We start from the raw sequence: 27194 nt of genomic DNA, 5'->3' as shown, positions 1-27194 counted from the left end.
GCAGAGATGTCCCGTCGTGCCGCGAATGCAGCAAAGATGTCCTCTTGCACCGCGGCGGCTTGGAAAAATGTCTTGCGGGCAGGCGAGGACTCTTACAGGCGCATGCGCGCCCTCATCCTTAGGCAGATGTATCAGATCTCTAGGTGGGCGAGGTTGCAAGATGACCTGAAAGCCTCGTTTGAACAGTCTACCAACGTCATCCAGCAATTAAATGAGAGCAATGCGAAGCTCCGGGCTGAGCGCGACCTGCTGAGGGCGAAGATCGTCGGAAGTGCGGAGCAGCAGGAGCAGACCACTGCCTTGTTGAAGAGGACCGGCGTCATCATCGAGAAACTTATGGACGAGAATGCCATGCCGCGCATCGAGCGCAGAAGGCTGGTGGAGGAATCCGTGGATGCTCTCAAGCAGCATCTTGAGGACAAGAAAGAGCTCGTCGCCGCTCGCCACGGAGACTAGTTCCCGCGGCCTGCAGCAACGCATCAAGAAAGTAGAGATCAGCGAGCCAGATCGTTGTCTTCCTTCTTATTTTGCCCTTGTGTATTTCGGGCGTTGCCGCATGTGGCTTTTTTAAATTATGTTTCTAAATATGTAAGACAATTATTATCCACTATCATCGTCCTTATATTCATCATGCTTGCTATAAGTCGTAGTCGATGCTATATAGGTCCGTCGGATCTTACATCAAGATCTGTGCAAAACTTTCTTTTTAGATTTTCATTTCTTAAATCTCAGTCCAGTGAGACATATAGCCACGCCGTAGAACAGGTGCTCGGGTGCCATTAATGGAGACGTTGGGAGGGAGGTGCGCGGCGGGTAGCGGTCAAAGGGCTCTCCTCCCGATGAGCATGCGCAGGGGTCTGATCGCACGCCTCCCGTACTCGAATAGCTACCCCGCACGTCACTTCCTAGCCAATAAAAAAAGGGGACGTGTGGCCGCACGTAATTGGTAAGTCAAACGCCCATGGTTTCAATAATACTTGTGTTTCCGATTTGTAACGTGACAGCACTTGTTCCAAAATGACTTTGTTGATTGTTAATGTGTGCGCCTTCACAAATCGGACAGAAAAATTACCACAACATGTTGGTGCCACGTCATGAGACCATGCCAAGTTTCATGATTTTCAGGCATGTTTTGGAATTACAGGAATTAAAAAACCAAGTTTTTCAATCTTTCCGACCGAGCCACGACGCCCAGATGTTTGAATTTCACTCACATCTCTTGCATTGGACCTAGAAATTCACCCAAGGACACACATGTGATTTTTCAAACAACTTTGGTGCACTGGAGCCTATGCTTCTAGTTCAAATATGAATTATCCACATTAAATGCCCAGAAACTCAATTAATGTATAAAAAAGGCCAAACGAACCCGGAATAATTCCAAAATTTAGCACGGTACTTCTATTTGGTCTAATCTGGCTGTGTAAAAAAATTAAGGCGGGAGAAGGCAGTGTACGTATGTTGTTTCGCACACGGAGGTGACACGTTCCCTCTCGGAACCACGAGCCTTCTTGAGGGAAGCTCCGGTTTGCAAGAATCTTACACCAAAGCTTGTCCCAATTCGGCCAAAAAAATTACCGCAGCATGTTGGTGCCATGTCATGACACCATGCCAAGTTTCATGATTTTCAGGCGTGTTTTGGAATTACAGGAATTAAAAAACCAAGTTTCTCAATCATTCCCGCCGAGCCACGACACCCGGATGTTTAAATTTTATTACCATGTATTGCATGGGACCTGTAAATTCACCCAAAGACACACATGTGATTTTTCAGCAAATTTTGTTGCATTGGAGCATGTGCTTGTAGTTCAAATTTGAGTTATGCACATTAAATGCCCAGAAACTCAATTAATGCATAAAAATGCCAAACGAACCCGGAATAATTCCAAATTTAAACACGACACTCATGTACTAGTTGCATGTTCACTCTATGTAAATGTTCTAGTAATTCAAACACCATCCTTTCCCTCCGTAACACTATTTTGTCTTTCAAAACATAATGAAAAAATCAGGTATACCATAAACAGTTTACTAGAAAGAGCCGTGTGGGATGCGATATGAAATATCTTGGCGCACCGTCTTGTCTAGCTTACGCAGGAAGCTTCGCTGTCTACAGTCCACCGCCCCCGCTTGAACCACACTTGCGCGCCGGTTTCTCACGGCACCGAGCGAATTTTTTTGCCAACGCAGAAATATCTATCTCCCCGCCCCTCCATCCTACCAAAAGCCACATTTACACTATTCCTCCTTGCTTTCCAAGTTCAAACCTTCACTGTTGCTTACTGGTAGCCCAGCCTCCTCGTCAGCGACCCTTCTTCTTGCAGCGCCGCCTCCTCGCCGGCTATCCTTCTTCTTGAAGCGCCGCCTCCTCGCCGGCGACCCTTCTTCTTGCAGCGCCGCCTCCTCGCCAGCCACCCTTCTTCTTGCTGCGTGGCCTCCTCGCCACCGACCCTTCTTCTTGCTGCGTGACCTTATCGATATGTTCAGGTAATCCACACCCCACCCACACCATCCTCCTCCTTTCCCGTCCCACAAGCCCCGACTGATGGAGCGACACCTTCCACCAAAATCACTGCCCCCTCCTCCAATTAAGCGCCGCCCACAGCCATTTTACATGCAGTATAACATGGAGCTGAGTAGCATGCGGCCGCACGCGCAAACGAGGTCGCTATGGCTGTCATGCGTGTCGACCACCAGATCTTGGAGGAGCACCTCGTCTTCGAGGCCACCGTCGACACCGCCACGCGATTGTCTACTTTAAAATACAGTTCGTGATTTTTTTCTCGAGGCCACCGCCAGTGCCTTCTAGTGATTTGTCCTCTATAATGTTAATATGCAATCTGATGTTCAATTAACAATTTGGTCCTCTGAAATGTAATGTTCAGTTAACACTTTGGTCCAACAATTGCTACATTTCGTAGTACCGTTCTCAAGCATTCTTTGTTTTGTTAACTGTCTTATCTTCTAGTACATGTTTCTATTCTGCAATGTTGTGCTCAGTTAACTATTTTGGTTCATTTGGTCTGCTGTCCATTTAACTGTTTGGTTCAGTTCTGCAATTTGATTTTCATTTGTTGTGGGTACAATTTTGTATTGTTATGCATGTGACACCAATCGAATTTGGCTGTACTCAATACATATTCTACTGATAGTATGGCAACTCTCAGTTAACCTAATCAAGATCTTCCTTATGTGTGTTGCAGGGAAACAATGGGAGACACTGCGGTTTACCATCGAGGTTTGTTCAAGCAGGGTCCTTTGGCTAATAGCACATTATTGTGCAGTTGCAGGAATCATTCTAATATTTACGTTTCTTACAATTTGGTCTTGCACATGTAGGTCCTGCTATCAGAGGCTTAGACCCACTGTTCGACCCATTTTGCATATGGGGAAATGAGATGTCCATGAATATCAGTCAAGTCAAGAAACTCAGAAAGATTGTTAGGATGAAGAAACTTGCGACGAATAACAGCAAGATCTTTGTTTGCACAATGAAGAAGACATCAGTCAACTATAGGATGGTACCAACTCTTTTACCTTGTTTTTACCCCTTGCGCCATTTCAAAATTTACAACAGCGATTTATGCATAGCTTTGTTTTCAGTACTTTTCAAACCAGTTCACCGATGATTACCTCTCAAACCACCTGCATGGTCAAGAGGCGAGGAAGGTATTCATTCAACACCCACAGTACAATATTGAAGTCTTGCTGAAGAGGACGAAGGTTGGGCGGGCAATTATCCATAGCCACTGGCCTAAAGTTGCAAGGACATTCAACATCACTGAAGGCTCAATATTTGCCTTCCGCTTCTATAGTTTCCCAGATGAGATCATCTGTCTATTTACCGTGTATGATGTTACTTTCCAAAGGTTTTTGATGCTGCATGTGAAACTTGGTGCTGTTGTGTAATGGCGTAACTGAGTGCCGAAGCTATCTGATGTAATTCGATTATGAAATCCTAGTTGCTTTTATACGGATATGAAACATCTAGCATGTTTTATAAGAAATATCAGTTTGATTAGTACATGGATTATCAATAATAGGCTAATTACCCTGCTTATTGGGGTTTTCTATTGCAAATGGTTACTCAGACAGCACCGTGGGCGATGAACTCAAACAACCCGCATGGTTTCTAGAAAGTAGGCGTGTCCGATCAACTAACAATCACACACGGCTTCCGGCAGCGAACTGTTTGCGTTAGGCCACCTTGCACAAACGTTTCCACACAAAGAACTGTGTGTGATATACATACCTACGGAAATGTTTTTCTAGGATTCACCGTGTGGGATGTACATACCTACGGAAATGATTTTCTGGGATTCACCGTGTGGGATGTACATACCTATGGAAATGATTTTCTGGGATTCACCGTGTGGGATGTACATACCTACGGAAATGATTTTCTCGGATTACCGTGTGGGATGTACATACCTACGGAAATGATTGGGTTTCGATGCCTCGCCCGATCGCACACGGCCCCAGCCTGGGTCCCAGGAGGGCCTATCTCCGACGATTTCTGGGTCGTGTGGGAAGGACACCCTATCGCACACACTCACTTGGCGACGGTTCCAAATGCCATCGCGGAAAGGGGTTAAAAACCGTCTGTTTAGCATGTCGTTGTACCAGTGTGAACTTGTGTATTATCGAAGTCGTCGACAAGGAATCAGAGGAGGAGGTCTTAGACAATGAGGAGGAGGATTCAGGCAATGAGGAGGAGGAGGACGATGAAGAGGAGGAGGAAGACGATGAGGAGGAGGAGGAGGACGATGAAGAGGAGGAGGAAGACGATGAGGAGGAGGAGGAAGATGATGCTGACGAGGAGGAGGAGGAGGAAGAAGTTTCTGGGGAGGGGAAGAGGAAGAAGTTTCTGACGAGGAGGAGGAGGAAGAGGATTCTGACGAGGAGCAGGAGCAGGAGGAGGATGCAGAAGACATGGGTTATCAGGGGGGTTATGGAGATCATCGCTCATCCTTTGCAAGCAGACATGGATCTGACGATTGCATTGGATGACGAGGATGATCTGATGGATGACCAGGAGCTTTTCAATGCTGATGCGAGGAGGATGTACTGCTGCTCAGATTGGAGGCCAAGCCGGGCTACAAGACTAGCCCAATTTTGGTGGAGGAGTATCAGCTCAGCCCTCAGTTTGAGCAGAATGTTGAACGGTCCCACCGGTGCATGGCTCGCCATCTTAAGCATCTCCAAACCCCTTCTAGCAAGTGATGAGGATCCAACATGTGGATGCCCATCATTATATGAAAACATTTATGTTATTTGAATGTGCTTAAAGAATTGATCTATGCTACATTTTGGATTTTGTATGTTCAGATGGTTTTTGCACGTGTGCGTCATGCAAAACTTAACTAAAGTAGCAACAACATGCAAAACTTACCAAAAAATAGCAACCTGCAAAACTTACCATAAACAGGAACACGCATAACTTACTTAAAAAGGAATCCATGCATAAGGAATTTATGTTGTGAAGTTTTTTCTTAAAATTTTGGTATTGCAAGTCCATGATTTTTTTCGAGTAACTAGTTCACACAAAAGGGCTCCATGCACAAGGATTTCATTTTTTTTAGTTTTTTTCATTTTCTTTGATTTTTTTTTTAAAATGAGGTCAAACTTGCAAGGTTGACTAGACCTACCAAACTGTTGGGAATTTCAACTTTTATTGTGCTGAGTGCCTACATCGCCAATTCAAAAGGTAAAAATGTTTTTTTTGCCAATTTTCAGGTCATACATACATGACACTTGTAGTTCAAATTTGAGCTAGTTCGGATAAATTTGTAGAAAATTAGTAAATGGATAAATATAGAAATAAAGTTTGAAAATTCATGAAACTTGGGAAGTGTGCATCCACTGTGGTCTACTTTGGATGAAAAATGATAAGACCCTATTTTATTACTTTTTTATAGCACCTACTTCACAAAAAAGTGATCGACATTTAAAACATGGAAAAATAAGTTTTATTCCAAAAAAACTATAATTGCTATGCTAACATTGTCCACAATGGTAACACCCATGGGTGTGCCAAATTTGGACATGTAATTATGGACTATGCCATGGATGTGGCCATGCCCATGGGCGTATGCATTGAAATCCTTACAACTTCATAGTGGATAGGCCATGATTTTTGTGAAGGTTTTTTTTCAAACTTGTGGTATTGCAATTCCATGATTTTTCCCAGTAACTAGTTCACACAAAAGGGTTTCATTTTTTCAGGGTTTTTCATTTTCTTTGCTTTTTTTCAAAATGAGGTCAAACTTGCAAGGTTGACCAGACCTACCAAACTGTTGAGAATTTCAACTTTTGTTGTGCCTAGTGCCTAGGCCATTAATTCAAAAGGTAAAAATGATTTTTGCCCATTTTCAGGACATACATACATGACACTTGTAGTTCAAAATTGAGCTAGTTTGGATAAATCTATAGAAATTCAGTAAATGGATGAAATGTAGAAATAAAGCTTGAAAATTCATGAAACTTGGGCAGTGTGCATCCACTGTGGTCTACTTTGGATGAAAAATGGAAAGACCCAATTTTATTACTTTTTTATAGCACTTACTTAAAAAAATGATTTCCGGCAAAAAGTAAACGGTCTACCTGGCTTTGGTTATATACTGTTCGGTTAACACGTTTTTTTTTTGCAAAAAATGTAGCTCTCTCTCTCTGCTCCAACCGCCGCAAGTAAGCCTGCCTCTGGCCATCAAGAAGGCAGAGCCACGCGGCGGTGCCCCATTATCACCACCACCGCCCTTCCCGCCACCAGACAGTCCTGCCAATTCTAGATGCCTCAAAAATAGTTTGCCGCCACCGACGCTCCACTCCCCACACTCCGCTGATTAAATACCGGCGTCCGACATCGTTCCACTGACGCCTCAGCCCATTGCTTCCACGCGCCGCACAATCCGGATCTAGTTCAGCCGCCATAGTGAGAAAGCTAAAGACCGCAAGGATCTCCACGGGAGGTTTCTGCCCAAGGGCACCGGTGCCCGACACCAGCGGCGGCTCCAACACAAGAACGGCGGCGGGGCCAACCCTGGCGCTAGCTTCTACTACGGCGCCCCCTCGGTGGGCTCGGGCTCCTACTCCGACTACTCCGATCTCGAGCCCATGCCGTCCGAGCTATCTCGTAACCGCCGGGAGCTCGAGGAGGAAGACGCCGAGGAGGAGGTGGCCTTCGAGGCGATGCAAAAGCACCTCGATGTCTACGGTGTCGAAGATGTGACCGAGAAAGATGACGTATCGGCTCCTGCGTACAATGCCACCGTGCTCACTGCCCAGACCGAGGAGGTCACCAGGCGGTGCTAGCCGCGTCTCTGTCGACGGCGCAAGCAGAGGTTGTCAGGCGCCGGGCGGCTGAAGAAGAGGCCGTAGCTCGAGAGCAAAGGAGGGCGGCTACTCTACGTGTAGCGGCCGCCGTCGAGGCGGAAGGCGTGGGACCTGACATCGTCGTCTTATCCTCCTCCTCCCACGAAGACCAAAACAACGACGACGATGGCACCATCGTCCTTTCGGATGATGAAGACAAGTAGCCTTCCATTTGTTGACGCTGCCGCCGCCGGCCGGCAATCTAATGTCGCCCTTATTACAATAGCGTATTAGTGTAATGTCACTATGTCAGTTCGCTCTATTAATCGTTGAACAAATCTAAGAACGTGGTTATTCGGTTTTATCCTAATCTCTGAATCTCTGAATCTGTTGTGTTATACTCCTCCGCGTTCTATCTTTTCTGGTGTCACTGATTCGTGGGCCCTTCTGTAACATAAACACCGCCGCGTCCTATCTCTCCAGCATCACTGGCTCGTGGGCCCTTATGTAAGGCAGCAAATATCAGGACAAAAAGGCTCGGGTATGACCATAAGCAAACAGACGCACTCAGCTGAAAATGGGCGGACGTTGCATAATCTAGTGTTGGTCCCAAGTTCGACCCCACGGGCCGCAATATATTGCACCCTTTTTTCACATAAATCAGCCACTGACATGTGGGTCTCATGGTGTCCCAAGCTTCTGTATATTTCTATATTTTCTTACTTATATACTAGACACTGATAGGTGGGTCCCGGGTGACCCACGCATGAGTGTATGCGGCAGGTAACGGTCAACTGCATTGACCCGACGAAAATTATGTTTGGACGTTTTTGAGTGTGCAGCGATTGCCCGAGGGAAAGAGTGAGAGACATTTGTTGGGTGAGGAAAAACTGAGGAGTACTAAGCAACCGAGGGCATAGAAATAGAAAACCCTAATCACTATCGGCGTCGTGCACGCAAAATCCAACGGTGCGGAGCAGCACGACGAGACGTGGTCTGGCCTTCTCATCTCAGTTAAAAAACAAAACAAAACATGAGTATCTACATTTATTTACCCCTCGAAATCCCCGTTCCAGTGCCCCACCCCACGTCATCAACACCCCCCGACCCCAACCGCTCTCTTACCCTCGCGAGCGCCACCACCATTCGAAAACACAAGGAAGAACCCCTCGGGCCTCACTACCCCACCCCACCACTGCAGACGAGTTCACCCCCCAACCCCAACCCGGCCTTCCTCTCCGCCGCTCCATCTTCTCTTCTCTTCTCTCCCGGCGGACACACGGCAGTCGGTCGGCTTGCCGGGATCGGTGCTGGTACGGGCCTTCCTTCTTGGACGAGGGACGATGGTGGCGACGGCGACGGTGAGGGAGCTGGCCCCGGCGGTAGCGGAGGGCGCGCCGCGGAATCACGGGACGGTGAAAGACATCGACGTGGCCGCCCGGCGGGCCCAGGAGGCAGGTGAGTCCGCGGGCACATGCGCGGATCGCGCTGAATGCGGGGCGGGAATTTAGTGATTTAATGTTCTTGGTTCGCTGGATGACTGGGGGTGGAGAAATGAGTGCCCGGGCGGGGAAACTCCCATCCCGATGTCACGGTGGCGTGATCTCGGCGTTTTGCCTGTTGATTTAGGCGAGATGTGCGGCAGTGACCAGATGCAGTTGAATTCAAATTTCATGGTGTGATCTGGGTCCCAAGTCAGTGGATACTGCTAGTTTAAACGTTTCCCTTGTCGCGCTTGTTTGAATTTTAGCTTGCTTTGAGCTCATAGTTGTGTTTTCTATGCCTTGCTTGGTTTAAACTGATCCTAGCTCATGATAATACTGTCAATTGTCTTGTTTACTTAGCAAATTATACTGCTGCGATGGTACCTAATGATGACATTCGGCCAGTTGTATCATTCGCTTTGCAAATTATACTACTGTGCTGGTTCAAGAGGCAGTCCTTTTATAATTTTGTGGTAACCCAACACTGAGCATATGGACTTGTGTTTTAAAATAGATAATGTATGATGGTGATGGTTCTTAGGATAGTTGCTATGCATGATTGCTACAATATAGCAGCGCAATGTGAATTTATGATTTACTGGGGTTGAAAATGCAGCAAATAGACGGTATGATGCAGCCAGTTGGTTGCGAAGAACAGTCGGGATTGTGTGTGCAAGGGACCTGCCAGAAGAGCCCTCTGAGGAGGAATTCCGGCTTGGGCTGAGAAATGGAATTGTCCTTTGCAATGCACTGAACAAGGTTCAGCCCGGCGCCATACCTAAGGTAGTTGCACTTTCAGTACTTCTACTTTAGTTAGCTGCCATGCATGCTAATACACGGTGATGTTATACCCGTACATTTTAGGTCGTGGAAGCCCGCGCAGATACCGTTATACCTGCCGATGGCTCAGCTTTGTGTGCATATCAGTACTTTGAGAATTTGCGCAACTTCCTTGTCAGTGTACAAGATATAGGGCTCCCTACATTTGAGCTGTCTGACTTGGAGAAGGTATATTTTTACATTTTGTATTGAGAGCTCATGCCATAAGTTCCTTTAGCTTATAAATTCAGTATTCCTTAGTTGGATTTATGTCCTTATTGGTAAGGCACTTCAAATGAATTACAAAGTAAATGCTTGGGCTACTTTTCCGTGGCAAAATGGTAACATATTTTATCTGCCAACTGGAACTCAGGGTGGCAAGGGTGTTCGAGTTGTCGATTGCATTCTTGCTCTGAAGTCATTCAGTGAAAGTAAGACAACAGGGAGACAGACTCCATGTAATTATGGCAGCATTACAAAGCCTTCGACGTCTGGAAAGCATTTCATACTCAAGAATTCTGGTGCTTTTATGAATAAGTTAATGAGAAGCCACACAACAGAGCCAATCCAGAAAGTTTTAATAGCAAAGCAAAGCATAGAAACTGATTGTTGTCTGGAATCCACCGAGATGGTAAGTCTTATAATGGAATATCAGTTTCTATTTCACACTCTCCATAATGACATGTATCTCTTCCTTTGTAGGCTAATTTAGAATCCCTTAACATGCTTGTGCGTACGCTACTCTTGGATAAGAAACCAGAAGAAGTCCCATTGGTTAGCCTACTTTCCTTGAATATTTAGCTGATCGTCATGCAGCCGCTCTTGGTAGACATAAAAAATGAAACCAGAGTCTTTGCCAACTTGCAGATTGTTGAGTCACTCCTGATTAAAGTTATTCAGGAATATGAGTGTCGAGCTGCAAACCAGCACTTGGTATGTACCGTTCCACTATTATTGAGAAGATCATGTTTATCCAAATATTCTGGGGCATTTTCTTAGTTGTATCACATAAAACTTTTATATGATGATGATATATAGTGCAGATTTACTAATTTGGAAAAAAAATATCACAGGTGAATTGCATAGGTGACCTTAAAGGAACCGACCTATTTTCCAGACCAGAAAAACCATTGCCAGAAAAAACTTCCACCAGTACTCGAGTTAAGGTATGCTTGTTTCTTGCCATCTATTAGCCAGACATGTAGACAGTGAGCATTGCTTTTAAATTGGATGTCAACAACTATACATCTATAAAAAAAAAACACATTCACTATTCAGGATAAATAAGTTTCTACATGGCCGGAGAGCTTTCATGTACTAATATGTTTCATTGTTTGTCAAACAAAATGAAGATGGGTGAAGAGGAGCCAAATCTCTTGAAGGTGACTGAAGAGGTCAGCTCTGTAGTTCGGAATGATGATTGTGTAGCTGAACAGTTCCAACCAGGGACGAAAATAAGTATTGAACTACAACAGAAACATATCCAGGTATTTCCTTTTGTTTTACATTCCTTTTTTGTTCTTCCCTAATCCGCATTTTGGTTGATCATATTTCCGTTATTTGTGCATTCCTTGCTTAATCTTTTAACATAATATGCTCACTGTAGGAATTAAGAAATTCACTTTCTTCTGTCAAGTCTGGAATGGAACAATTGAGAATACAGTACTCTGAAGATTTTACTAAAATTGGTAACCTATAATTGATTTTGCATCTATCTGTTTTTCCTGCAAATCTATTGAAGAAACACCATATTCTACAACACGTTATAACAGGTAGGCAGCTGTACATCCTCTCTAACGCGGCTTCTGGCTATCATAAAGTTCTTGAGGATAACCGCAAGTTGTACAACCAAATACAGGATCTTAAAGGTAACCATTTTTGGTGCTCAATGAACAAGATATTAAGCATACTAGTTTACATCATAAATTTCGTTTGACTTCATCACCAGGAAATATTAGAGTATATTGTCGAGTGAGGCCTTTTTTACCTGGACAAGCAAATTCCTCTAGCAGTGTTGCTGGCATGGAAGAAAGAACAATCACAATAATCACTCCCACAAAATATGGAAAAGATGGAAGCAAATCTTTTACTTTCAACAAGGTCTCCGCCCCAGCAGCCACTCAAGGTTACATATTCTTGCATATGCTTATTCATAATTAGCTTGACTTTTCTTCAGTACCGAACTTCAGCTTCCTTTTTATAAATGCAGAGGAAGTCTTTTCGGATATGCAACCATTGATCCGTTCGGTTCTTGATGGTTTCAATGTTTGCATATTTGCTTATGGCCAGACTGGATCAGGGAAGACCTATACAATGGTAATAAGCTTTGTCAAAATATTATCTAAATATTCGTAGCACAAAGTTAAAAGAGCTGAGGCAATTCTTATGATGCTGTGCAGAGTGGACCTAATGTACTGAGCGAGAAAAGCGTTGGTGTCAACTACAGAGCACTAAATGACTTATTTAATCTTCAAGCACAGAGAAAGGGGACAATCAATTACGAAATTTCTGTGCAGATGATTGAGATATACAACGAGCAAGTGAGAGATCTCCTTCAGGATAGTGGAAACAGAAAATATCCTTTTTACATTAGAAAATTCTCTGTTGTTCATCTTGGATCTAGCTATTTGAGGAATATCTTAAATCTCCTTAACGTTTAGCACATTAGAAATAAGAAATACTTCACAAAAAGGGCTTGCAGTTCCAGATGCGAGCATAGTTCCTGTCACATCGACCTCTGATGTTGCTGAACTGATGAATCAAGGCCAAAAGAATCGTGTGGTAGGTTCAACAGCCATCAACGATCGAAGCAGCCGCTCTCATAGGTTTGGCATGGACATGCCTTGTTTATACTGAGTTTTTACCTGTATAGTTTAGCTTTATACTTATAACTGAAACCTACATGCAGTTGCTTGACTGTTCATGTTCAAGGACATGACCTAACATCTGGGACAATCTTGAGAGCTTGCATGCATCTTGTTGATCTAGCCGGTAGTGAAAGAGTTGATAAATCTGAGGTTGTAGGAGATAGACTGAAGGAAGCACTGTACATAAACAAGTCACTTTCAGCACTCGGAGATGTGATCGCATCCCTTGCCCAGAAAAACTCTCATGTCCCTTACCGCAACAGCAAGCTTACCCAGCTTTTGCAAGATTCTCTAGGTACTTCGCAAAGTTAATATCCTAAATTTCACTTTCTTGGTACCACAGTCTACAATCTATGGGATAAACATTGTGTTGATTTTCAGGAGGACAAGCAAAAACATTGATGTTTGTGCACATAAGCCCTGAACCAGACGTTGTTAATGAGACAATAAGCACCTTGAAATTTGCTGAACGAGTTGCCTCTGTTGAGTTAGGCGCAGCAAAAGCGAATAAAGAAGGTGGTGAGGTTAGGGAGTTGAAAGAACAGGTACGTACTTATTCTTAATTTCTTGTTTCTGTGACTTAGCTGTAGGTAGCACCGTGCCACTGCCATTGAGATGTATAAGAAACTTATGTTCTTTTGTGCATTTTAGATTGCTTGGCTCAAGGCAGCACTGGTTAAGAAGGAAGGAGAACCAGAGAACATTCAGAGCACACAGTCAAGCCCAAACATATACGGAATCAACAAAGGCAATGCAACACCTGTATTCCGAAAAAACAGGCAGCCAATGGAAGACGTTGGAAACCTAGAGGTGACTCTTTTCCAGCCATCTCAGCTCTTTCTATTGGATATCACAAAAAATATTAATTTGACAGAATTCATGTGTTCTAATTGCGGTGTCAACCTCAGAAAAAATATTGTCAAATATTATCTAGAGGCCTAGTCCCATAACTTGAGGACAGTGAAACCCTTCTAAGATAGAAATGCCTTTTGAAAAAAGCTTGCTACTAAGTGGACTTATTTTGTAGATAGTTTGTAGATATAGGTCTTAAATTTAGAAAAGAGATTGGACTGGTCAGATTTCTCCAATTGAGAAAACAGAAATTGTACCGTAAGTATCTTTTAATCTTAATCTTCTTGACATGTGGAACTCTAATATAGGTTCAATGTATATTTTCTTCCTTTTTTTATTAGGTCCGGAACAATGCCACTCCGACGCAAAAAGCGCTAAAGTTTGATATTCCTGGCTCTGGCATCCTCGTCGAGCATAACTCGCCTAACTCGGTCAAGAATTGCTGGGTTGATAACGCAGCTGTTGGTGACAACCAATTCGAGAATAGCAATTCTGTTCGAGAGCAGGAGCCTAATCTCACCACTCACACCCTGCTTCCGAATTTGTTCTATCAAAGATACACTCCGGGGCCGCAAAGGGGTAGGGTTGAGTCAATACCAAGCCAGGAGTCAGACGAATTTAATGGTGTTACCAACAGCTGTTCCTCAGACCAAGACATGGTGATGTCATCCAGTGGCCGGAAAGTAGTTGGCATTACCAATGGAGGCGTTTCAAATAAAAAGAAGCCTCGGGCAAAGAATGACAATAATATGACAACGAGGTGAGGCCAGCTGCTATTTAGACTCAAATGAAACTATTCTTTGCACATGATTAGGTCGCTTTAACCTGTTCTTCTGGTTTTGAATAACTCAGGAGTACAAATCCAACATGCAAGTCACCACCACAATCGCAGAAAAGACTACAAACACCAGTCAGGAGCTCTGTGCAAAAAACACCTACCAAGAATGGCAAACAACTTTTGAGTGGTACAGATGGAAGAAGAACTCCAAGTGGAAAGACTAACACTGTAAAGTAATGAATCAATGTGAAGGTGGTTTTTTCTGCCATCATCCTCGTCCGTGCATGGCATTCTGCTGGCAAATCAGAGCAACAAAAAGCTTTTCAAAAGAAGTATCTTCTTGAAGCTCCTTGTAAGGATCAACAGTGTGGAGTGATTTACATCCACTGGATGGATCATTTTATTACATTGAATATAGATGGAAGATCTTCAAGAGGACAGAAAGAAGATAAACATGAAGGGAATTTCATATTTGGGATGTGTACGTATTCCACACTAGAAATTACTGTTGTACCAATTGTTCATGAGCGCTGCACCTTGTAAGTAGTTGCTTCTAATAGACAGGCTAGCCATGTTTATAGCATTTTTTTACTTGATCTCTTCTATAGCAAGTATCGAGCTAAGCAGACAACTTTTCCATGGCATTTAATAAAAGCACCTCACTTCATTTTAAAAGGATTGTCTCAAATGAACTTCAGGAGCAAGAGTGAAGAAATTGCATGCTTTTTACATGGTCTGACTCCTGTGTTCATAAATAACTAAGATATAGATATATTTACTTATATGTCTGTTGCTAACAAATGACAATACAAGCTCCACACATTGTTCTGTCACAACTAAGATCCAGATATATTTACTTGTGTATACTGTTGCTAACAGATCAGAATACAAGCTCCACACATTGTTCTGTCACAATACTGCTATTTTTAACTAACTAGATTATTAGATTATATACTTCATCAATATTATGGAGTACAACATCAAGATGGATCCTTGATCCCCACATTGTTCTATCACAATTGTTATCCACACTATTCAGCAGGGTCATGTTGTTGGTACCAGCCTTGCCCTTCCCGGGGGACTATGCAGACCCCTTCTAGAGGCTCTGGAGAGTCGCCCTACAGATGCTAGCTTCAATGCTGCCTTGATCTTAACCCACTTACGTGGCGACAAAGGTGTCGCTGCCCCTTCACTGCTAAAAAACTGAGAAATGAAGCGTTGTATGAGCTGATCATTTTCCACCGAGTCAAAGCTGTTTGTTCTTGATGGCTGTAAGCCAGCAAAAACTTGATTTGATTGATGTAGTGTTTGGCCATTGCATAGTAGGTCAGGTTGCTTGCTGAAACTCTCCCCTGCAGATGTCATCCAGAACTAATTAGATCCAAAGCAAGTCACCATCAAATATCAGGTAATTAGCAGTAAAAGTAATGTTTCAGAGTAATTACTGTTGCTTGTAAGCTGGGAGTGAAGCTGCATAGAATCCATGGTTGTATCCGTAGACGTTAAACTACCGACAGGGAAGCTCTGCAGGCGCAAAAGATATTTGATTTTGTTCAGTTTAAGAGTATCCCAATGAATTGTTCAGTTCCAATTTATATCCAGAGTCACTTTTGATAGAGATTACTTCCAAAAGTAAATGTCACCATGCTTGCACAGGAAAAAGTTATCTTACACTGTATGATTGTTCAGAGAAATGAGAATGGTTCTGTCCATGCTGACCAAATTGCATAACAACCTGACCTGCCTGAATGTTGTAATGAGCAATAGCAGAAGTTTCAGCATCTGGACCAAAATCTGTTCTTTCAATATTTGGTATACGTAGCTGTGTGATTCTTGGTCGAGGTAAGAAAGTTCCTTGGCTTGGATCATATGGTGTAATTTTTTGGGTGACTATTTGATGGCTAACATCATTGGAAGTCTGACCCTGCAGAAATCTTGACATATCCACTGAAGCCTGCATGAAAATTGATGACAACGCCTTAGAGTAACCTCTATATGTTTCTTATCCTTTACCATAGTTTATTTTTGAAGCATTATTACTTACATCAGTTGCTTGCTGGAAAGAACAGAATCTCTCCTTTGATTCAAGTCCTTGACTAGGCAAGAAGTCTCCTTGAAACCTACTATGCTGACCTGCCAACGAATTGACATCAATGGTTGACGTTCGTAAGTAATTATTACGGTTAGTGAATGAACAGGCAAGATGGTACCATAATTCAGTATCTGCTGATTTTGAAGAATATTACTCAACCCAGAAGCACCCTTTGCATGAAACTTATGAACTCGTACAGGACGGTTGTTTATCATAACATGATCATACTGAATATCCTTCATATTCTCATAAGCCTTTTGCTTCAGAGTCTCGACTAAATTCTGTGAATAAAGAACGTTAAATGTTAGAGCATTAGTGAGAAAATCTGCTATCTGAAGCAAGTGAGGATAAAGCACCTTCTCTGGTTGATGAATCTTATCTAAGGGCTTGTAACGATCACCAAATTTCACCCCAACAAGCTGAAGTATGGCATCAAAGAAAAATTGCATGTCGGTTTCCTTAATTTCATGCAGGTAAAGAGTGTCGCCAACTTCGCATGTCATGGCATGTCCTATGATGGCTTTCCAAGCTGCCGGTGACATCTTGGGGAAAGTCTAGAGGTAGAGGAGAAACCGAAAGAACTTGTTAGTCCAGTTTCAGCAACCTTGTTCTACGAAAGCATCATGCAGTATTTTCTAATTAGTAGATATAAACATAGAGCCTTTACCTTCAATAGCTTCTCTTCATTCTTTACATAAGACTGTAATAACTTCTGCACAGTATCAATTCCACTGTCTGACAAGGCCTGGTGGTAAGCCCCTTTCCTACCAATCTTTTCCAAACGCCAAACTTCGTCGCCCAGCTTAGGTGGGTAGTGCTTTTCAAATCCTACAAAAGCAGCAAGGCGCACATGATCGGTCTCAGCTCCAAACGAAGAAGGCACATTTGTGAAGAAGAAAATAAAACCAAATGAAAAGCTTAAATGTGAGGCAAATAGACATACCCTCCACCCTGCGCTCTTTCACGCGGAAAGGCTCAGTGATTCCTTCAAGAACCCTCTCTCCAGAGTCATTGACAAGCCTCAGCCCGAGCCTGAACTTCTTAGTGCTTGTGAAGCTGGAGTTATCAGTGAAGTTAGCACTTCCAAGAAAAGCTTCCCCTCCACTGAGCTTCAGCGTCAGATCACCGTTGAGGAGTTTTGCGCTTTTCTCTCGGCCCCATACTATATGCTTGTTGAATTCCTCAGGAGTCCAGCATTCCTCTTTTTTAGCATTGAAGTTGCCATGGAGGACTACAACCTCAACCCTAACCGAAGAAAGATGACCAAACCTGACAACGTTTGTCTGGTCATTTTCGAGGTTTTCAACCATGGCCACCTTAAGGGCTGATCCATCCTTGGCTTCTAACTTCATCATGGTGTAAACAGGTTTTAGATCATTCAAGAACATGAGCTGATACCTCGGACGCTGGCTCTGGCCAACTAATAGCCTACATATATAGCTCAAAAAATTAGCATCAAAATTGAGCAAATGGAAGCATATTGATGCAGCTTAGCATGTACTATAAGACCAGTGAGACCTACTTGAAACATTTTGTAAAATGGAATCTAGTTTTACCATGGCAAAGGAGAAGTGTATCTCTCACCTTGGAGGTGCTGCTGCTGCTGCACTGAATTGTCTGAACATGGCTTTCTCTACCTCCTCCGAAACCTGAAATATGCAGATGTGAGAAAGGTTGTAATTGTTACAGATGATATTAAGGAGGGAAAAAAGAGTATCAAGAACAGCATATGCTTGGCCTTTAGCTGTTATAAACGTCGATATATCTATCGCGGCATGTCGCAACGTTTCACAAATGAATAATAGGCCTTTCATTAGCTGTTCCTGGGAACAGTTTCTCTGAAGTATCCTTCCTTCACAGTCATCAGAAGTTCTAGCCTTGACAAAAATTCTCATAAATAAATCAAAAGGCATAGCGAGACAGGAAGAGGTTTGTTTGACCAAGTGCTTACCACTCTCCGAACCATATTGCTGAACATGGTCATGAACTCCTCCCCTGTGATCCCTCTGAAGCCAAACACTCCCAGACCCATGGTCCTCCTCCCCCTCACATGCCTGCCACCCAAAAAGACACGGGACCTTCAGATCAGCCCAGGAGCGCATATAAACAAGGTAAGTTGACCAGGCGTTGATTTTATCCCAAGGATGAAAATCCAGAGGCGGAGACTCACATGACGAGCGATCTCCAACGCTTGGAAGGTCGGGAGAGCTCGCCGCCGTGGTCGGAACCGTCGCCGGAACATGGACGGGGCCGCTTGGAAGAAGCCATTGGGGAAGAAAGGGAAGGAGGAGTCCATTGGCGGGGGGCCTGATATAGACGACGAGGAGGAAAGGGGCAGGAAATGGAGGGAGGGGAACCTGCAGGAACAAGCTGGGATGGTTCCCTAGTCTCTCAGCTTCTTTGGTTTTCTCGGGCCAAAGTAGAACGGGGCAAATAATCCAAACCCCCGGCCAAAGACTTGTGATTGTTTTTTTCGAGAGTACGCAAATTGCGACCCAAAACCGCGAAACTCGCCGCGTCTCGACCAACACCGGTCATCTCCGAAGAACAGCAACTCCAGCTTCCTTGGATAAACCAGCGACGACCGTACATAGCGCCTGAGAGGAGCGATCCGGGCTGTCGCGAACACCGGAGGAGCGCAACAAAGGGCCTCTCGTCTCCCAGCACAATGCTCTCAACAGAGAAACGGCGTCAAGACACCGCCATCATGCCGATCCTGCGAATCAAGGCTTTCGCCCCGGAGCCAGTTGCCGCCACCGGGCAACGAAACAAATGGCAACACACACGGCGACGCCTCCATGAAGGGAAATGACATCCACGGATGCCATTGACGTCGGTCCGACCAAAGCCGAATAGGATTTTCATCCGTAGCGTTGCACATCTCCACGCCGCCAAGATCATGGCCAGCCCTGACCGAAGCCTCGCACCGTCGTCGCTGCAGCAACATGCCATCGAAGCCACACCAACGAGAACCACTCCAACCTCACTGCCGAGGGAGGACGCCTCAAGCCACCGCCTGCAACACAAACGAAGAACCGCAGCATCCGCCGAGCGGTGCAAGGACCAGAACCACCACGACGGCCTTCGCTCGCACCAGGGGACTGCCAACCGATCCGGTCTGACCCGCACCTCGAACCACTCTCCGGCACCAACTCCGTCAAGGCCTCATCGCACGCCTCACACGGCTGCAGCCGAGCGCCCGCTGCCCGCCAGGGCCCTTCCTAGCAGGGCCTCGCAGCGCCGCCGCCTCCATGGCTGCGCTCACGCCGCCGCCACGGACGGTGCCGGTGGACCACCAACTCCCACCAGCCTGCTACGCCCTACGCCAGGCTCCAGACGACCGCCGCCGCGTCGCTGCTTCACAGGCAACTCCACTGAACGTTGCCACTGCCCACTACCACCACCGCCGAACAGGGCTGCCACCGGAGACTGGACGCGCCGCGCCGCCAGGAGCTCTGCTGGACGAGATCCCATCTGAGGTAGGGAGGAGAAGTCGCGCCGCCCGACACCGCTGTCGCCCAGGTAGCACCACCGGACGAAGCTGAAGCCTACCACCACCTCCGCTGAACAGGGCTACCACCAGAGCCTAGGCGCGCCGCGCCGCCAGAAGCTCCGCGGACGAGATCTCGTCAGGGGAAGTGAGGGGGAGCCGCGCCGCCGACCACCGGTGCCGCTGCGCGACAACATGCGCCAGATCTGGGCTGCCCGAACACCTAGCGCGCATGCCCGACACCTCCTTGCACAACCAGGCCGCGCCACAGCGCGCCCACTAGACGCAGTCACCCCGCTCACCGCGCGCCCTCCAGGCGCCAGATCCACGCGCGTCCGCACCGCGACCTGCGCGCCCGAGCCAACCAGCGCCGCGACGCCGCCTTGTCGTGCAGGCTTGAGCACGCGCGTTCACACGAGCTCCTCTGAGACCAACAGCCCGCGCCGCCTTGCCCCGTGACGGAGGTGGATAGGGCCCCGCCGCCGCCAGGCCGCGCGGGCTTTGCCCGGCGACCCGTGCCGGCGGCGGCGAGGGGAGAAAGGTTGGTGGAGTGGTGCTGGCGGCGGCGGCTAGAGTTTACTCCCGGGCCGCCCGCGGGAGCGACACGGGAGTCGCTGGGTGCCTTTGGCTAAGACTTGTGATTGTCAACGGCGGATTCGTTTCTTCTTTGGTACTTTCGCCTTGCGTTTTGTGGCGGTGCGTTTGGACGTTTCTTCTTGTTGTTGTTGTTCTTTCCTTTGTAGTTGACGATAACAGGCAGCTCAATGTACATATTTTCTATTTTTCATTTTTATTAATGAAGTTATATACCGCCGGAACTTCCTCTGCAGTTCATAACAAGATTATTACACTGACGCGGGACCCGTCTTACGAGCCGGGCTGACAAGGCGTAGAAACCTGCATGCCGGGGATCTTCTTGGAAGCACCATCGTGTTGGGGAAGGTTCGTTGAGCGGATCAGTTCATGGCCGTGAACCGCCCCAACGCGACTTGTACAGATATGAACGGTCGACTCACTTCCTTCGCTAGTTTTGCTTGCATATGATAAATATGACCACTCAAACGCCCGCGGACATGTCCGGACGTGTTCGTAGACAGTGACCGGATACTCTTCAAATTAGCACAACTGTATCCGAACATCTCATACTAGATTCTCAAATCCATATAAAACCATGCAAACAACAAAACCTACGCACTATGTAGAGATCTAGCTACTCCTCATTGGAGATGTCGACAATCTCCATGTCCGGCTCTAGCAGCATGGGCATGAGCTGCAGCTCCCGAGCCTCTGGCGCCTCCGGCTGCTCCGCTCCGGCCTCCTCCTCCTCTATCTCCGCGTCGAGTTCGGCGAAGAGTGCATTGGTCGCCGCCTGCTCCTGCCGAAAGACCTGCCGGTTTGCCTCCACGTAGGTGTCATCCTGGATGGACTTTAGGATGGCCTGCTGCTCCGCCATCTTCGCAGCTTGGGCGACGACGAACTCCGCCTCCGCCTCTGCCATGTTGAAGCCCTGCTCAGGCAGCTCGGCCTCATCCTCCTCCGGATCCGCCTCCTCCATCGGCTCCGACAGTGGCTCTCCCTCGTCCTCCTCCGGCTCCGGCGAGTCCGGAGGCAGCCTGGCAGCGATGCAGGCGGCACGCCTTGCCTAGATCTCCTCTGCGATCTGCCTCTGGCGCTCGGGCATGAGCATAGCGTACGTGGTGATCAGCCGCCGGACCATGGCGATGCCGGAGAGCGGGGGAGAGGAGGCAGATGGGCTAGGGTTGGGGGACGTCGACCGGCTTAAATAGCCGGCTTTGGCCTCGGGCGGCGAGCCGGAGCGGCGCCACGCGGCGTTCACACCGCGGCGACGGATGAGGCGTCCGTCGGACCACTGAGTTTCTGGGCATTTCCGCGTGGGACCCCATCGTCAATACTATGTGGTGGACGCGCCCGAGCCCGCCTGGGCGCCCCCGTTGTTGTTGTGAAATCACGACAGATGCCATAAGATGGCTAAAAGTGAGGGCTACATGAAGACGCAGGTGGGTTCTAGAGGCGAGGTCGGTACGCGCAAGAGTGAGACTCAAGACGTACCCAAGTTCGGGGCCCTTCGAGGGAGGTAACACCCCTAGTCCTTCCGAAATGGTATGAGATGCACAAGGGCTACAATGGTGCTCCTAGAGCTGTTTGGTGGAAGAGGAAGAAGAAGCTAGCTCTCCTTCTTGCCTTCCATGTGTATGTGTGTGTGTGTTCTACCGAGGTCGCTGAGAGAGCATATGAGGCCGCCCCCTGCATGGAGGGCTCCTGGGGGTCTTGTAGGCCGACCCCCAGGGTTACAAGGGTAAAAGTACAAAGGAGCGGGGCCTTGGTGTCATCGTCTGGAGTTTCACGAGAGGCGAGAACGAGCGTGCGTGAGCATGTCGCTGCGAGAGGCCCCCCAGGGTCTTTTATCAACATACGCCCAGGGGACAAGAGCCACTGTAGATGATCATGGCATGACGGATGAACAGTGCACGCATATGTAGCAACAGTGGCTAGGGCATGGCCATCACGTCTGAGTATGTCCGATGGGACGCGGTGTTTGACTTTGGGCAGCTGGATGGCTGGAGCAGCCGGCCGCGGGCGCGAGCCGGAGCAGCCAACCTAAGCAGGCAGGAGGGTGTAGCCTCCGAGCCTCCGGGCGACCCGAAGAGTCAGGCAAAGGGTCTTTGATGTCTTGGCAGATGGTGGAGTCGAGGATCACGGTGGCAGCCGGCGGCTGCATTTTTCCAGTGAGGATGCGACAGCGCACGCAGTGGGTATAGCCTCCGAGCGACTAGAAGAGTCGGGCGGAGGGTCTTCGATGTTGTTGGAGCAGACGGTGGTGTCGAGTATGCCGGCGGCAGCCGGCGGCGGGCCTGCAACCGGCACGGCCTTCTCCCAGCGGGGCGCGTTGGCGCATCCAGTGGGTGTAGCCCCCGAGACTCCGGGCGAGGAGGGGGGTTTCCCACAAAAATGATCGTGCAAAAGACAAAGTTAGTCGGTGCATATATATATATATATATATATATATATATATATATATATATATATATATATATATATATATATATATATATATATATATAGTAGGAAACCCCCCACAAAAATGATCGCGCAAGTTATATACAGCGGGGTGCCGACTCGATTTTGTGATAGTCCCCTTCAGTATTTTTCATGTCCCCTCCGCTTCTTGGCTTTTGCTCTTGTCAGCCGGATAGCCGAGAGCCGGTTTGTAGCTGAGGCATACAATGGGCCGCGGAGTGGAGCATACGGTACTCAAACTCTGGGGAGTAGATTCGATCGAGCAGATATTAATAAAGGAAACGACCGGGTAGCCCAGAGTCGCCCAAGCCGTTTTCTCCTCGGGCGTTTTTGCATGGGGTGACCTCCAGCTTTTGCTCTCGCTAGCCGGACAACCGGGATGCAGTCTGTAGCTGAGAGGAAGACCAGGCCTTTAGTACTGTACATGCTACTAAGCCGTTTGCGCGGAAGAACGAATCGGGTCAACTGGCCAGCCCTGGGCCGAGACTAGCTGGCCCCAGGCCGAACAGCAAAGCAGCTGGAAAAAGCAGAGGTGGCCCCAAGGGTCGCTCAAGGTTATTCGTTTTTGTGCGCGGTGCAAAGATATGCGGATGGGAGCTCACATTGATTTTCGTATAGACGGGACGGAGGTGTCCGTCGGTAGACGTCCCGAGCCTCCGGGCGGTCGAGGGGCGCCCCAGCCAGCCAGGCGTCGAAGCGGGCAGGCATGCATCCGTCCAGGCGGTGACGCGGGCAGCGAACACATCTGGCCTTCTCTTTCCTTTTTCTAGCCGTCATCAACCTTTTGTTAGCCGGCCATCCCATTTTCTTCATGAGCAGCCGACCATTTTCTTTTTCCTTTTTTGCAGAAGTCGGCCATGGCAGGTTGAGCGGCGCGAACCGGCGGAGCACGCGGAGGCGCGGGAGGCCAGGCCGACACGGGCGGGGCGGAGCAGGTGGAGTCGGCCGCGAGGCGTGTCAGGGCGTGCGGGACGGCACGAGGAGCAGCGTGGTGGAGCGTGTTGGGGGGCGACCTGGAGCAGCGCAGAGGCCAGGGCGAGCGGTCGCGGGCCAGAGCGGCGCGGATGCACGGGTGGCGCGCGCAGGCGAAGGGGCGACCGGATGATGGGGCACGCGGACGCAAGTAATTGCAGGGCTTCGTCTCTTGGGAAAGGATGTTCTATGGGCGCGCACTAGTGCAGTTTTTATTTGAGATTAGGGAGCCGACGGGCGATTCGTTGTACGGCATGTTCGTGTCCATCCACTACCTTGGAATTAAAGCACGCACTACATTTAAAGTGACTGGGATTAGTTGGTTTTCCGGGCGCATGGACCAACATGGACTAGCGGACCTCGTCTTCCTTTTTCGAGCACGACTTTGACAACTATGTGCTTGACATGCCCGCATGTAAATCTTGTGTGGCCAAACCATGCGAGGCGGAGCGGTAGGCTGTCGAACTACAGCTTACATGTTGTAGCCATGTCATCCACACACAATGTAAAGGTCAATTCATACTCCGCTGGTGTATGTACTACTAACTACTAGTATTGTAGTACTACGCATTGTTTGGCACGAAAGTTCCTTGGAGCTCGTGCTGCAGCTGGTGTGCTCCACAGCACACTTCTCTTCTCCTTCCTCTTCCACCGCCCGGGCATGTTTGCGGGAAGCGGCCGGTCTACTAGTACTACAAAAGATTCATGCATGACCATTAATTCATTTCTCTTATCTCTATAAAATAAATATGGCGTAAGACTCAAACCCTTTAACTTGGACCAATGTGATCCTAATATAATGGAAATCTACTTTTTAAGACGGGCCCTTTAAACCAGAAAGGAGGGAGTATCATGTACCACGTATATTAGATATCCATTTTTTAACAAACAAAAGGCGCTAAGAGGCGCCAAGCTTTCATTCATCTTAACTAGTACTACGCACATAACCTAAGCTAGACCACACTACTCATCGTTGGAGATGGGTAGGCGGCCGCATGCTGCAACTCCAGCTCCTCCAGCTCCTCCTTCAGTTTGGCGAACATATCATTGATCCCCCACTCCCGTTGACGGAGGAAGCGGCGGTTGGCCTCCACCTCGGCCTCCAACTGGATGCACTCGAGAATGGCCAGCTGTTCCACCGCCCCCTCGTCTTGGATCAACTCCGCCATGGTGAAGCATGCAACCTGTGGCGCCAGCTCCGCCTCGCCCGTATCGTCTTCCTCCTGTTCTGGCTCCACGTCGTTGTTCTCCTCCTCCGGCTTCGCGTCCTCCGTGGTCGCGTGCTGCTCCACCTCCACCGCCTCCTTCTCCGGCTCTGGCTAGTCCGGAGGCTGGCCGGCTGCGATTCAGGCTTTGCGCTGTGATAACCCACAAGTATAGGGGATCGCAACAATTTTCGAGGGTAGAGTATTCAACCCAAATTTATTGATTCGACACAAGGGGAGCCAATGAAAAGCTCGTAGGTAATGGATCAATGATGGATAATTATGTCGGATGGCATTCATCATGCAACAATTATAACCTAGGGTGACACAGAAATAACTCCAATTCATCAATAGCTGAGTATAATGTAGGCATGTATTCCGAATATAGTCATACGTGCTTATGGAAAAGAACTTGCATGACATCTCTTGTCCTACCCTCCCGTGGCTTAAGGCCTCCTTTTAATAGACAACCGGACCAAAGCATTAGCACTTAGTGAATACATGAACTCCTCAAACTACGGTAATCACTGGAAAGAATCTCAATTATTGTCACCTTGGGGTATGCGGATCATAACTCGTAATAGGTGTCTACAAATTGCAAGATAGGATCAAGAACACAAATATATTCATGAAAAACATAATAGGTTCAGATCTGAAATCATGGCACTCGGGCCCTAGTGACAAGCATTAAGCATAGCAAAGTCATAGCAACATCAATCTCATAACATAGTGGATATTAGGGATCAAACCCTAACAAAACTAACTCGATTACATGATAAATCTCATCCAACCCATCACCGTCTAGGAAGCCTACGATGGAATAACTCACGCACAACAGCGAGCATCATGAAATTGGTAGTGGAGGAAGGTTGGTGATGATGATGGTGACGATTTCCCCTCTCCGGAGCCCCAAACGGACTCCAGATCTGCCCTCGCGATGAAGACAGGAGGTGGCGGCGGCTCTGTATCATAAAACGCGAGGTGGCCTTCTCTCTGATTTTTTTCTCCCCAAAAATGAATATATGGAGTTGGAGTTGAGGTCGGTGGAGGTCCAGGGGACCCACAAGGCAGGGGCGCGCTCTAGGGAGGTGCGCCCTCCACCCTCGTGGACAGCAGGTGGGTCCCTTGCGGTTGATTCTTTCGCCAATATTTTTTATTTATTCCAAAAATATTCTCCATGAATTTTCAGGTCATTCCGAGAACTTTTATTTCTGCACAAAAATAATACCAAGGCAATTCTGCTAAAAACAGCGTCAGTCCGAGTTAGTTCCATTCAAATCATGCAAATTAGAGTCCAAAATAAGGGCAAAAGAGTTTGGAAAAGTAGATACGATGGAGACGTATCAACTCCCCTAAACTTAACCCATTGCTTGTCCTCAAGCAATTCAGTTGACAAGCTGAAAATGATAAAGAAAAACTTTTACAAACACTGTTTGATCTTGTTGTTGCAAATATGTAAAGCTAGCATTCAGGTTTTCAGCAACGATTATGAACTAACCATATTCACAATAACATTTGGGTCTCACATTTACTCATATCAATGGCATAATCAACTAGCGAGTAATAATAATAAATCTCGGATGACAACACTTTTCAAAACAATCATGATATGATATGACAAGATGGTATCTCGCTAGCCCTTTCTGAGACTGCAAAACATAAATGCAGAGCACCCTTGAAGATCAAGGACTGACTAGACATTGTAATTCATGGCAAAAGAGATCCATTCACAGTCATACTCAATATCAATTAATAGCAAGGCATACAAATGGCAGTGGTGCTCTCTAACTGGTGCTTTTTATAAGAGGATGATGACTCAATAATAAAACTAAATAGACAGGCCCTTCGCAAAGGGAAGCAGGGATTTACAGAGGTGCCAGAGCTCGAGCTTTTTGAAACAGAGATGAATAATATTTTGAGCGGTATGCTTTCATTGTCAACATAACAACCAAGAGATCTCGGTATCTTCCATGCTAGATAAATTATAGGCAGTTCCCAAACAGAATGGTAAAGTTTTTACTCCCCCTACACCAAGAAGCACATTCCACGGCTGGTCCAAAACAACGGGTACTGTCCATACAAACAACAGTCCTGGGGGAGTTTTGTTTGAAGTTATATTTTGATTTGATTTGAGCATGGAACTGGGCATCCCGAATACCAGCCACTTTCTCGTGAATGACAAGTGAATCAACACTCATCGTGAGAATAACCCACCTAGCATGGAAGATACTGACAGCCCCTAGTCGCTACATGAGTGATTCGGGCATACAAAACATACTATTATT

At 47.0% G+C, this 27194-nt stretch overlaps 2 protein-coding genes across 3 annotated transcripts; one reads left to right on the top strand and one right to left on the bottom strand.

Moving 5' to 3' along the window:
* Positions 1–8433: 8433 nt before the first annotated feature.
* On the top strand, positions 8434–14840 carry LOC123119798 (kinesin-like protein KIN-14Q). The gene is made up of 19 exons (XM_044539726.1): positions 8434–8769; positions 9412–9578; positions 9660–9803; positions 9988–10245; positions 10317–10388; positions 10482–10547; positions 10688–10780; positions 10967–11101; positions 11221–11302; positions 11387–11482; positions 11563–11739; positions 11824–11930; positions 12014–12189; positions 12278–12439; positions 12523–12776; positions 12863–13026; positions 13133–13291; positions 13675–14093; positions 14186–14840. Exons 1-19 carry the CDS (start codon positions 8655–8657, stop codon positions 14346–14348), a joined length of 3009 nt encoding a protein of 1002 aa, XP_044395661.1. The 5' UTR covers positions 8434–8654; the 3' UTR covers positions 14349–14840.
* Positions 14841–14858: 18 nt separating this feature from the next.
* On the bottom strand, positions 14859–18630 carry LOC123119799 (uncharacterized). 2 transcript variants are annotated; one of them, XM_044539727.1, is made up of 11 exons: positions 18374–18630; positions 18155–18257; positions 17788–17852; positions 17147–17631; positions 16871–17031; positions 16560–16757; positions 16322–16484; positions 16156–16244; positions 15784–16065; positions 15557–15635; positions 14859–15463 (listed from the first exon to the last, which is right to left on the bottom strand). In XM_044539727.1, the coding sequence occupies exons 1-11, from the start codon at positions 18469–18471 to the stop codon at positions 15156–15158; spliced, it is 2031 nt and encodes a 676-aa protein (XP_044395662.1). In that variant the 5' UTR covers positions 18472–18630; the 3' UTR covers positions 14859–15155. The 2 variants fall into 2 exon arrangements, with proteins under 2 accessions (XP_044395662.1, XP_044395663.1); XM_044539728.1 differs by lacking the exon at positions 18374–18630 and having other exon boundaries at positions 17788–18075; positions 18155–18226.
* Positions 18631–27194: the final 8564 nt, after the last annotated feature.

This window comes from Triticum aestivum, chromosome 5D (assembly GCF_018294505.1).
Source record: "Triticum aestivum cultivar Chinese Spring chromosome 5D, IWGSC CS RefSeq v2.1, whole genome shotgun sequence".
Lineage (NCBI taxonomy): Eukaryota > Viridiplantae > Streptophyta > Magnoliopsida > Poales > Poaceae > Triticum > Triticum aestivum.
The sequence above is the reverse complement of the archived record's forward strand: the minus strand, read 5'-3'. Positions and strand labels throughout refer to the sequence as shown.

Bases quoted from the DNA above. Each gene is read 5' to 3' on its own strand.
- LOC123119798 (XM_044539726.1), top strand. From the start codon at position 8,655: ATGGTGGCGACGGCGACGGTGAGGGAGCTGGCCCCGGCGGTAGCGGAG. The intron at 11,931-12,013 runs GTAATAAGCTTT...GATGCTGTGCAG, and splicing joins CAGGGAAGACCTATACAATG to AGTGGACCTAATGTACTGAG. The intron at 14,094-14,185 runs GTGAGGCCAGCT...TGAATAACTCAG, and splicing joins GACAATAATATGACAACGAG to GAGTACAAATCCAACATGCA.
- LOC123119799 (XM_044539727.1), bottom strand. From the start codon at position 18,471: ATGGCTTCTTCCAAGCGGCCCCGTCCATGTTCCGGCGACGGTTCCGAC. The intron at 16,245-16,321 runs GTACCATCTTGC...ATTCGTTGGCAG, and splicing joins TCAGCAGATACTGAATTATG to GTCAGCATAGTAGGTTTCAA. The intron at 15,636-15,783 runs GTAAGATAACTT...TTGCGCCTGCAG, and splicing joins TCTCTGAACAATCATACAGT to AGCTTCCCTGTCGGTAGTTT.